This window comes from Vanacampus margaritifer, chromosome 1 (genome assembly GCF_051991255.1).
Source record: "Vanacampus margaritifer isolate UIUO_Vmar chromosome 1, RoL_Vmar_1.0, whole genome shotgun sequence".
NCBI classification, from domain to species: domain Eukaryota; kingdom Metazoa; phylum Chordata; class Actinopteri; order Syngnathiformes; family Syngnathidae; genus Vanacampus; species Vanacampus margaritifer.
In genome coordinates this window covers 37,755,737-37,768,134 of record NC_135432.1, presented here as the reverse complement: position 1 = coordinate 37,768,134, position 12,398 = coordinate 37,755,737, and the positions used below count along the sequence as shown (strand labels likewise).

Below are 12,398 nucleotides of genomic sequence, written 5' to 3'. Positions count from 1 at the left end.
ATCATTACGACTTTTCACAGACAAGTGGGGACCTCACCTACAAATGGGGACATTTTGGAAGTCCCCATTTTGCTCAGCTTTTTGAGGGTCAAGACTTGGTTTTAGAGTTTAGTTTGAATTGGGTTATGGTTGAGGTTAGGGTAAAGAATGGGGGTAGGCAATTATTTTTGATGGTTGGGGTTAGGGGAAGGGGCTAGGAAATGCTTTATGTCAATGAGATGTCCCCATTTTGCACAAAAAAGAACTTGTGTGTTTGTGTGTGTGTGCCTGCGTGCGTGCTGTCTTTGTCTTACCATCTTTGCCTCTCAATCCATTCAGACAAAAAATAACGCACTTCAATAGCAAATGTGGTTGAGGGGTAGAGGTCGTTGACAGTCTGGTCAGGAAGGTGCTGTATCAGCTGGCTGATACGATTCCACTGGGCCATGGTCTAGCTGCCCTGCGACATACATCGACAAAATTAGAAGAACTATCCAAAATGAAAATCTGTCATCACTTTGCAGGGTTGGACTTTAAAGGTATTATATCACGGTATTTTAAGTCCTAACAAAGTTAACTATAGGCAATGATTAAATCTTACCTTTGACACCATGGCCATGAAATTTTTTAATGAAATATTAGGTATTTTGCTGGCTATATTTCTAACGCCGAAGTAAAACGCCCCGCTCAGTAAAACCCCGCCTCTCCCCGTGTAGTTGCCGCGCTCCTCTCATCCAAGGTGGCTGCTGCGCGCACCACCCTGGAGTGCAGCGTTTGAGCATTCTGAGTCAAGCAAGACCGGTCAGGCCCTTGCAGTACAACCGCATCTTCTTTAAATGTGGAAATTGGATGGATGTTCAATTCTTCAATAAACATCTGAAACAAAACGTCTCCTTGCCGCAATAAATCGTAGTGGAGGAGGGGAGGTGAGGGAGGAAAAACAAAACAAAAACAAAAACCCTGAATGGGACGTGAACCAGGACCTGCTGCTTACAGGTTGAGCGGACTAACCACTCCACCATTTGTTCAGTTAGGTTCATCAGTGCAGAAACTTGGAATTTAAACAAGTGTTAGCCATGGAACCTGAAAATGTGAAGGATAATTTATTGCTTTGAATTCATTTGGACAGAATGTTTACTGATAAAGCTTTAGAGACCGCAGGAAGCCTTCAGCTGGTTGAGTGAGGACGACTAGCTGTTAACTCTAAGACGCAGCCAAAATGAATGAGACTGATGGTGTGTGTGTTCCATTTGAGCTCTGCATTCAGAACGAATGAGCACTCATGGTGAGCGTTGCGTGCCTGTAGCGCAATCATGACGGCAATATTTCATCCATGGTGGAAATGCAAAATGTTTGTATTCTGTGTATATACTATGTATTTTTGACATAATGCTTGCTGGCTGTCGGATGCCTGGTTGTCTTGCTGGTAAACCTGGAAAAAGATTTTTCATCTACAGTATTGACCATTTGCACGTGACGCCACATGGAAACGCCCCCTACGGGATGCTGGACGGCAAAAGAGCCACTTGCCTGTATTGTAACCATTGAATGTCGTACAGCATAAAGTCCTTTATCTAATCAATTATCTTATAAAATGGTCATATCTTGCTGTGCGGTCGGTTGTATAGAGAGTAAACCGATTGTTGCTTTTTATCGCTTATCTACTAATGAAGACGAACGACGTTGATTGATAGCAGCAATCAACAGAAAGGGATTGGCAGCCCACAAAGTATTCACGGATTTGCAGCAATCATTTTTTGTGAGGTTAGTCGATAAATGTTGATACATTTTACTAGTAAACGTACACTCTAACAAAGATTGTAACAGAGGTGTCGAATTGCGTGTTTCAAATCACATTAACGAGCCAGATATTTAGCGTCCACTCCAACTGCACGAACACACAGCTTAGTTTTAAAATGTACTTTCTTCAAAACTATTAAGTGCATTTGATTGTTTAATAATGGGGGATTTCGTCTTTGTGCTTGGAGTTTTTCACTCTGGAGCCGCAGTAATATTCATGAAATTACTGCATAGCTTGCCACTACGATAGTCATTTGTTCCATGCTAGTAAACATATTAACATAACATCATCACAGCGTTTCAGTATAGAACGGACTATGTAAAAATTAGTCAGTTAGCATGATAAACAAGTTTTAGCTTTTCATTACGAGGTATATTGTCCCCCGGCGAAAGCGTAGTATCTCGTCCCAGAGACTCAGCCAGCGACAAGCTTTTGAATCAGCCCCGGTGTAAGGAGAAGAGACAGAATTGACTACATAATGATATAAGGTCGTGCGCTGTGAATTCCGGCAAAGTTGGCGATTTGATTAACTTGGTAAAAACAGCATGCAACAGAAGGTAAGAGCTGTTTCCAAACTAGCGATCTCCAACTAAAGTAAATATCGCGCTCTATGAGTCCCGACTAAATGTGCAACTTCGACTGACAGGCGAACTTCGGTTGAAGTAGTAGATTCCATGGCTCTATGGGCAATAATAACTTTTAATTTGTAAAATAGCAGTCGCTAAGTCACTAAGTCGCTCCGGATCACGTCCACTTCCATTCAATAATCATTTCCTTCCGCCGTCCGTCATAGGGCAGTTACGTGATTACGTGACCTTGGTGCAAATGGTCAATATGGGAAAGCTTATGTGTATTTGATGGGCTGTATGTACATTAAAACGTCGCCATATCATGCAACGGAAATTCATATTTTGAATCCTGGAAAAAACAGTGGTCGATACTTCCCACTTGAAATGTTATGACAGAACCGTTTCAATGAATGAATCCTTTAACATGATAATAGTCATATCCTTATTGGAACATTTATTATTTAATTATTATTGTAACATGGGCGCATTATATGTTGCCTGTAAAAGATGAAAGCGAGTCAGTTAATTTACACAATACATGCACTTCATGGCGCATGGTCAGGATTAGGAATGTTCCATACCACTTTTTTTCCTGACCGATACGCAACTCTTGAGTAGTCACCGACACTGATACCAAATACCAATACCACTAGTAAATAATATTCCCCACCCAAAATTGACAGATGATTTTAAAGAAAGACCTTTACAACCCAATATATTAGTTTTCCTTAACATTGCATGAAATTAATGGCAATTCATATAATTTCTAGTTCATGATCGATAAACGGCTGCAGGAGGGCAGCCGATAATGGTATTGGTCACCGCCGCGAATACCCTAAAATAAGAATGGTATTGGCACCAATACCTGGTATTGGTAATCGCCCATCATAGTCAGAATGGTACCACCTCTATCTCAATTTGAGCCAGTAAAAATCCAGTTACCTGTACAAACCCAATGGGGTAGATGCCGGACATCCGACTTCCGGGTTTCACACATCAGCGCAGTTTCCGGCCACTGATGGCGGCATTCCAACATTGGCACCCCCACCCCTGCGCCCCACAACAGCACGCTCCCGCCGATGGTCATAGCTCTCTAAAATGCTTCGGACAACTGGGACAGACACACTATACACTCACACCCGTCGATGGGAACGCGCGACCGAGGGGCACAAAGGCGGAAGCGCAAGCATTGGGACGCGGCCCACACGTCGCGAAACGGAAACAAAGCTGAAGTGTGAAACCCAGAAGTCCCGCCTTCGCCTTGGCATCTACCCCATTCCAATGAAGTTGCAACGTTGTGGTAAACATTAATAAAAAACTGAATACAATGATTTGAAAATCATGTTCAACCTATATTTAATTGAATACACTACAAAGACAAGATGTTTAATGTTCAAACTGATAAACTATTATTTTTAGCTGCTTGGCCTGATTATTTCTGCAACACTGTAATACCTCATATTAAGTTACAAATCCAACTTGAATTTGTTTGCTGACGTTGGTACAATTAGCGATCATTACAGGGTTCTTGCGTGAATCACTAAGTTCAATTTTTAGTAAACCTTGTTTTTAGACCATTATGAGAAAATTTTAGACCAACAAAACAAAACAATTATTGAATTACAATTATAAACATAGTATTTTCAACTCATCCTTGCTGATGTCAATCGAATGTATGAAACGTTTTATAACATGTTTAACTTTCATTTAATAAAAAAAAAAAACAAAATCATTTGACCAGTTACTGTCCGCGTATTTTCATTTGAAATTTAATTTTTTGTGGAGTTTTTATCATGTCGTTGATATTTAAGGATTTGATGTGCCACAAATATATGCCTAGGTATATTCATCGATATTGAACTAAATTGAAATTTAAAAAAAAATCACAATTGAATCGAATTGGACTCTTGTGAATTGAAATCAAATTGATTCAGAAAATTAGTTCTGATACCCAGCCCTAACTGTCACAACAAAATGTTGTATTTATTTATGTGTTTTAGCTTACTGCTGTTGTGAAAAGCTAACATGGGATTCAGCCATTGACAGTCAGCCAGGGTAGACACTAGGGGCGGCTACAGTGGGCTGAGTCAAGTTCCAGAGAATAAGAAGTGGGCAGAGTTGCATCATTTAGAGTGCATGAGCACGCTTACAGTAAGTGGCTTACTGGTATACAATCCCACAATCCCAGGTAAAGTGATTTAAAGTGTACTTTTTTTTTTTTTACATTTAACACATAAAAGGTATCTGTACACAAACTATCAATTAAGTGTTTTTATTCTGAAAGAGATCATTGACTACTGAATGCTTAAATGAGCATTCAGCACTATGTTAATCTTTTTTTGTGGATGCTTTTAAAGCATTTCGTCATATTACCCGCTGGGTATTATTCAAGACACATATTGATCTTGGTCTCCCCCCCAATACAGGACAGATTTATTGTACTGTATATTTCTATGGATTTCAGGCCCTACGTGTCAAGTGGTTTTAAAGATGCATTACAAATTTTAAAATAATAATGTTAAAGCTTTTTCTACATTATGCATGCTCCAATAATCCCCACAGTACAAAGAGCCTACGACTGCGTCTATCAGCTTGAATCTTCCCTTCAGTTCAGTTTCTTGGGGTTGGGGAGGGGTGGAGTAGTGTGAGGCGGGTGACGTGACATCATGCACAGGTCATCCCTTGGGCAATATAGTGTTGTGTTAGATAGTGTAAGACAAAATTGGGATGGAACCAAAAAAAAAAAGCCGGCTTCAAGCACAGCCCAAGACTTCAAGAAAACTGAAAAAACTAAGGGTTTACTCAAGCGCACGTACTTGCCCGCGCACCATGCATGAGCTTGACACAGAGGCTGCAGTTATGCTTTAGGCCAGAGGAGGCAGTCACAAGTAAAAAGGACGCCCGGGGCCCGGGGGTCGTCCTTTGGCGCGGCCGCGGCCTGGGGGGCCCTGAGGTGTTGCGCTTGCTCTGTCCTGGCGGGGGTCGACGGCTCCCCTCTTTGGTGGAGATTTTCATGCGTGCTAGATCCACCACACCAGCATCTATCGAGACTCAGACACAATTTGTTTCTCCCTCAGGTCATTGATTCGGTGGAGGCTGGTGTCTGTGGATCTCACTCTGCTTCGTCTGTCCTTTCTACCTTTCCTCAGTTTCTCCTTTGGGCCCTTGAGGTTTCCCTGATTTGTTGGAGTTTGGATGTCTCTGGGGTTGGTGAAGGTTAGTGGCCCGGTGGGTGGTGTCTGGTCGGTGCTGGGCTTCGCTTTTCTTTCTTTTCTTTGGTCCCCCTTCGGGTCTCCTGGCGGCCCCACGACTCTGGCTGGATTTTGAAGTGTTTGGTTTAGGTGAACGGTATGGGAATTCTTATTTATTTATTTTATTTTTTTCTCACGCACGCACGCACGCACACACACGCACGCACACACGCACGCACGCACACACATACAAAAAAAAAAAAAAAAAAAAAAAAAGGGAGAACAATGATGATGACATTTCAAATGATCAATACTGAGATCTCCCAAAAAAAAAAAAACAAGTAAAAAGGACAAACACCGCAATGCAGCTTTAACTAGAAACTCTGTTCACAGTAGGGTTGGGTCGGTGGCGCCCACCACCTGCCAGACAGACTTTCTGCTATCCCTTTTTCTTTTTTCCCCCCCTTTTTGTGTTTGATCCCACCTCGGTGGCACAAAGTCGCCGACGAATTGTGACCCCGTGCGTCATCCAGTGACCACAGTTTGGGCTCTGGCAGCGGGCACTCCAACACCCCGTGCGTCAACCCGTACCTACTCCATCCTCCGAGCGTCCTGTCACGGCGCGAGCTGGTTCAACGGCTGGTCTCTCTCGGGACGCAGCCACGCAGCGGATCTCGGCCTCAGCAGCTGGATTTGGGCAGCTAAGACGCGGACCTCCTTGCGCGCCGAGAGTACAACTCCGGCTAAAGCCCTCCCGACCTAGCCTGAAAGCGCCATCCACCTTGAGCCGAGCTGTACCGCCCCTCATCTGCCGGGAGCCCCGAGCTGCGTCGCACCTCATTTAACTGTGGAATATTTATATATTTTTTCCTTGCCTTTTTGGGAGCAATTTTTCCTTTCTTTCTTCAATCGACCTTCCCTCCGCTAGCTCGATTCAACTAACTCCAGTAAGTTGCACGCCTCATAGCCAATTTGACATATCGCTGGTGCAACTTCCATTTCAAATATCTTACAGATTTGGCAAGTCAAACATTTCCTTTCTCCCTCGTTAAATTGTTCCTTTCTTATTTTTATTAGCTTCATTTTTATTCCCTTTCTTTTCACCGTATGATAGTTAGGTAGGCAGTGTTTTGATTCCGTATGTGTAACCGTAGTGAATAAATGCATGTTTTTCTAAATTTAATTCAGCCTCAATCGTGCTTGTATCCGAGTGGATTAATAATTATTTTATTAATACAAAGAACCACGAACATTGAATGTGGCAACTTCAGATTATGAATAAATAAATGGGGATTTGGATTTTATTTGTTGTGTTTCTCCAGAACTGAAAGTAAACAGAACGTGGTGCCGCAATATAGACGATTGAGGGAATTATGACTTCCTCAAGCGCCGATCAAATTACTAATTCGTCCAAAAAGACAACATTAATTATCGCTACAATTGAGCAGCGTCTGTTGTGTTTTTTGCATGGGTGAAAATAACAGCACCATCTGCATAGAGCTGGGCATTTACATTTCGGCAGACGTCAAACAAGTCATTAATGAATAATGAAAATAATAGAGGTCCAAGTACTGATCCCTGAGGTACCCTAACAGGACAGTCCAGGTAAGTGGATCTGGCATCCTTGTTAGTACTCACCGATACCACTTTTTTATGCAGTATTGGTATCGGAACAACACTAGTGAAAATGTTGGAGGTGGAGACCAGGCTGGCTGAGGGGCTGGCCCAGTCCGCACGGGTGTAAGCCCGGCAGGCTGCGGTGATGGACCAGATCTCAGAGGTGGAGGACCGGCAGGCCGCAGTGCTGGCCCAGATCGCAGAGGTGGAGGCCCGGCAGGCCGCGGTGGAGGCCCGGCAGGCCGCGGTGCTGGCCCAGATCGTAAAGGTGGAGGCCCGGCAGGCCGCGGTGCTGGCCCAGCTCGCAGAGGTGGAGGCCCGGCAGGCCGCGGTGTTGGCCCAGCTCGCAGAGGTGGAGGCCAGCCAGGCTGCGGTGCTGGCTCAGCCCGCAGAGGGGATGACCCGGCTGGCGGTGGCGTTGGCCCAGCCTGCAGAGGTTGAGGCCTGACAGGCTGCTGTGATGGCCCAGCCTACAGTGGTGGAGGCCTGGCAGGCTGCGGTGATGGCCCAGTTCGCAGAGGTGGAGGCCTGGCAGGCTGCGGTGATGGCCCAGCCCGCAGAGGTGGAGGCCCGGCAGGCTGCAGTGCTGGCACAGCCCGCAGTGGTAAAGGCCCGACTGGGAATGGTGTTGGCCCAGGCCGCAGAGGTGGAGACCCGGCAGGCTGTGGTGTTGGTCTAGCTCGCAGGGGTGGAGGCCCCGCCGGTAGTGTTGTCAGCCCAGCTAGAATAGATGGTGGCCCAGCTGGCAGTGGTGTTAGCCAAGCCAGCAGAGGTAAAGGTCCAACTGTTAGTGCTGTTAGCCCAGCCAACAGTGGAGGAGGTACAGCAGGCAGTGGTGTTAGCTCTGCCAGCAAAGGTGGAGATCCAACTGACAGTGGTGTTAGCCCAGCTAGCAGAGGTTGAGGCCCAGCTGGGAATGATATTAGCCCTGATTGCAAAGGTGAAGGTCCAACCGGTAGTGGAATTAGCCCAGCCAGCAACGGTAGAGGCCCAGCCGTCTGGGATATCAACTCAGCTAGCAGAGGTGAATGTAGTAGTGTTTGGCTAGCCAACAGAGGTGGTAGTCTAACTGCCACTGGGGGTGATCCAGTTAGCCGCAAGGCTAGTCCAGTTGAAGACTGAGGCCCAGGGTTTAGTTCAATATCACCAGCCAAGAGGACTATCACCAAGAGAAAAAAGATACCCACAGATGGTCTACCTGTGGTAACCTCTTTCTGCTTGCCTAGGTGTGGCCGAGCCTTGCCATTGTCCAGTACTGTTGAAAATAGCATGTACTAATTCCATTTGGCTGGATTTAAGGTTAGGTTCCTTTTTCTTAGGCATGTTGAACAGTAGAAGATAAAAAATTATCCAAACAATGAGGGAAGTAGGTTAATAGCACAAACCAAGGTATTTTCCCCTTTATGGGTGACTTTGTAGACAGCCACACAGTACAAGCGAGTACAAGATATTGTCTCCTCTATTATTTAAAGTGATACTTAACTCATTTAGCCATTTTCAGCAATAAAAAGTTAATATTTTGTGTAGAAATAATTTGATAACTTCATTATTTGTCATGTAAAATGAATACTTTTGAAAACACATTTTGCCACATATTGTCGACTGAAAATGACATCACAGGTGCTCAGAGCTCAGATAACGACCAATCATGGCTCAATTGTTTTGTCTAGATCAATATTTTTATAACCATGGGGTCTGTTGAAAAAATGATTATGCCTCTGGCTCACCCGAGGGTAAAACAGGGTTTTACCCGCGTTCAAAATTTCGTGGCGGTAGTGTTCAGCTAATTTTTTGCTGCCCCAAGCTCGGGTGACTAACCGTCACGCGTGTGTTTGAAGCTCAATTCATGCATCCCGAAAATTGGAGTCGTGTCCCTCAAAATCAATGCTTACTCTAAAAAAAAAAAACTTTAATGAGAGTCTAGCACGATTATTGTCGGCCGTAACCCGACAACAACAAGGCGTAGCAATGGACTTTCATATGAAAGTCTGTCTGTGTGCGTAGTTCACAAAAATTTCCACAAACGGCTCCCAGACTGCACAGAATCCCTGAACCACCATGGTTCCGTTTTTGTTGTTGACCCACTTTTGCTCAACACTTCCAATCAAAAGACTTTTCTCACTGAAAGCAACGCGGGCATAAAGAAAAAAGAAAAAAAAATGTGACCACCCCATGGGACAATGAAAAAGAATACGGCAGCGATGCAAAGTGATGCTTCGTCGCCAGATTACTACAGTTGTGCTTGAAAGTTTACAAACCCTAGGGCCGGGGTGTGTAAACTCATGAGCGCAATGTCGGCATACGGCATCCAACAGGTCACGTTCAAGTGGTAATATATTTTTAATCTGTTTCTATACTAGAAAACTATGTATTTGCACGATCATTGGCACTTTTTGGGGACGGTTGCCAGTAAGTAAACAAAACATTCCAAATTGAGCTTGTGCATATTACATGAATGTCAGTACAGTGTAAATATTTTAACACTTTTGTTATTCTTTAAACTAAGCTTCTTTAAACGAAGAAAAAAATGCTTCTTTGCATTATTTTTTGGGAAAAATAATGCAAAGAAGCATTTTTTTCTAGAGCTTTTTTTCTGGGTGTGAAGGTTATAGGGTTAAAAGATCAATACTAGACTGGTTAATTTATACTTGGATGACAACTAACAATGATACTAAGAACAATGTCTGTATAATGATTAATGTTTGGCCAAAATGGAATTTCATTAGCATTGTGGCCCAAATTTAATGTGCTACTGTATATTATTCAGTTATATCCATTCTTTAAATGGAACTAACAAAGTAAATAAAACACAATTATATTGTTACCTGGTGTACAGTGACAGTACATAATTTAACTGTGTAACAAGCGTGAGAAGCCTGGAGTGCTCTAAAGGAAATTTAACTGCTAATTATCTGGGAGGAAGCCCATCCATCAGTGAGCTATTACTGCACAGGAAATTACAAAATCCATCTCTCTGCCTCTATGTGGGCTGTGGTTTCAACTATTAAATCCCTGTATATTCCTACCAATTTAAGCAACATTGTATAGTAATAAAACTAAATAAGTAAAACTGCCCCTTCGAAGACATTTGACAGAAACATAATGAAGAGGAAACAGTTTGTCAGCAAGCTTCTCTACTTGTTTCCATGCAAGTAATTAGCAACTATTTTCTTCAGATCAGAATCAGGACTCTTTCAAATGAGGAGAAAATTATGATAAGTATTGAATATCTGACAATGCAACCTCAGCAAAAACGCAGATGATATATCCTGTAGCTGCCAAAACCAGCTTGACGTCATCTAAATACATCATTAGTGACATAAACATGCCTGAATCTGTCCAAAGAACATAAATGCAAACATTAAAAAAATGCCTGCTGTAAATGACGTAAGGTGTGTCCATCATTAAATAAGCAAAAATATATAAAATATAAATATATAAAATAAAACAAAATAAATTAAAAAAATAAGCAGGTTACTCTCTTTAAATCAATGGTCGGAAGAGCTAGCCCAGGCCAACTAAATGCTGTGTGATGTTTAATATTTGAATTTATTATGTATTATGTAATACTGTCCCATCTGGTGTTGACACTTGTGCAGTTGTTTACATGTAATTTGTAATTACAGTGCATGCAGGTTGCTTTAAAAGTTCTGTGAATCAGTGAAAGTAAGTACAGTCATATGAAATTTATGTCAATTAGTTAAAATGTACATGGAAATACAGTAATACACAGACAAAGAAATCAGTCAGACATTCAATGGAATTGAGCACTTCTACCTTCAGTGTAATCCCAGTCAGTGAGCTAGTCTCTCAAGCTTTGCTCATGTCTAGCATGCTGATTGAAAATTCCACACCTACGTCACAAATCAAGTCAAGATTATTTTCATTTCAAAATCTGATCAAATGTTGTTTGGCTACTCTAACAATCTTCCTGGTTTAATATGCTAGTCACAGCCTCGCAGGCAAATGCAATAGAATACGCAGTTTGCTTTCACCTTGTAAAGCAGAGGTGGGTATCGAGGGCCGGAGTCCTGCAGGTTTTGCATGTTGCCCTTCTCCAACACAGCTGATATATAATCAGCTCATCAGCAAGCTCTGCATAAACCTGATTGGTATAAGCTTGTGTTGCAAGTGAGAAACCTCCAAAACCCGCAGGACTCCGGCCCTCGAGGACCGAGATTGCCCACCTCTGTTGTAAAGGAAACATTTGCATTGCGTTGCATTGCGGATATATCAGAAATGCCCGGATGTTCGGAACTGTCAATTGACCTACAGCATGCTGGATTGGTTTTATGGCATGTTTACTAGACAAAGTGACAGCTGTCAGCAACACGTAGAGAGGGTGATGTGATGCCCATGTTGGGACTAGGACTAACTTGGAGAAATTGTCTTAATTTCTCGTCTAAATCTAATGTAGTGAATGGGAAACATAAAACATGACCAACAGACAAGATGCTCGCGTGTAGATTTAGCTCACGCACAACAGAAACCGAAAGTACACACAAGTATGAGAACGTCAAAGTAAATAATACAAAAATAATAAACAATCTTGTCGCAATATTGACCAAGACTAGAGTGCACGAATCATGCATTTTTGCTTACCGTTAGTTCGTTTGACAGTTTGACAATTTTCCGGTTCCGGTTTGTTTCCTCTACTCACAGGCTGCTTCCCAACTTGTCCACAAACAGTTCGACTTCTTAGTCTCAACTTTTATCCACTTTAAGATATTTAGGACGAGCGTACTTTGTTTTGACTTCCCTGTTGAGGCAACTCGCTCCTGCCTTGCTTTCCCGACGCGGCTCGTGTGCGTAGGTGACGTCAGGTGCAGTTGGAATTGCACGCCTTCTGACGTCACATCTCCAGAGAGGAATGTGTTCTGTCCAGAAGTTCAAATCCGTTTTTCAGTCTCTTCTGAGTCAGGATGGGTGGATCGACTCTGTGTGCACTGGGCAGCCACCGTGGGCGAGTCAACTTCCAGAGAATAGAGAAAGGGTGGAGCATTGAAAAGGCGCGTACATTTCCAGTAAAAGCCTTCTCAACAGTAGATCTCATATGGCGCACACACATGCGCACTGAATTACACGTCAATGCCATCGCCATATTGGATGAGGCAAAGTAGAGTGATTGCTGATAAATTAATTTCTGCTTGGAGCTGTGGCAACAGTTTTTGCTGTCAAAGCCAGATCACATGTAATTACTGATCCATGACTTCGAATGTATTTGGCCATTACACCATCATT

The 12,398-nt window shown here is 43.1% G+C and overlaps 1 protein-coding gene across 4 annotated transcripts in view; it reads right to left on the bottom strand.

Annotated features, from left to right (window-relative positions):
• stat6 (signal transducer and activator of transcription 6, interleukin-4 induced) overlaps positions 1 to 12,124 on the bottom strand; it is a 63,432-nt gene extending 51,308 nt beyond the window's left edge. For 3 of the 4 annotated variants that reach the window (XM_077553500.1, XM_077553485.1, XM_077553509.1), the window contains exons 1-2: positions 11,760 to 12,124; positions 294 to 439 (exon numbers count right to left, since the gene is read on the bottom strand). In XM_077553500.1, coding sequence (XP_077409626.1) covers positions 294 to 427 — 134 coding nt within the window. In that variant the 5' untranslated portion in view covers positions 428 to 439; positions 11,760 to 12,124. The remainder of the gene's footprint in view (positions 1 to 293; positions 440 to 11,759) is intronic. The other variant, XM_077553493.1, reaches the window with a different exon arrangement.
• Positions 12,125 to 12,398: the final 274 nt, after the last annotated feature.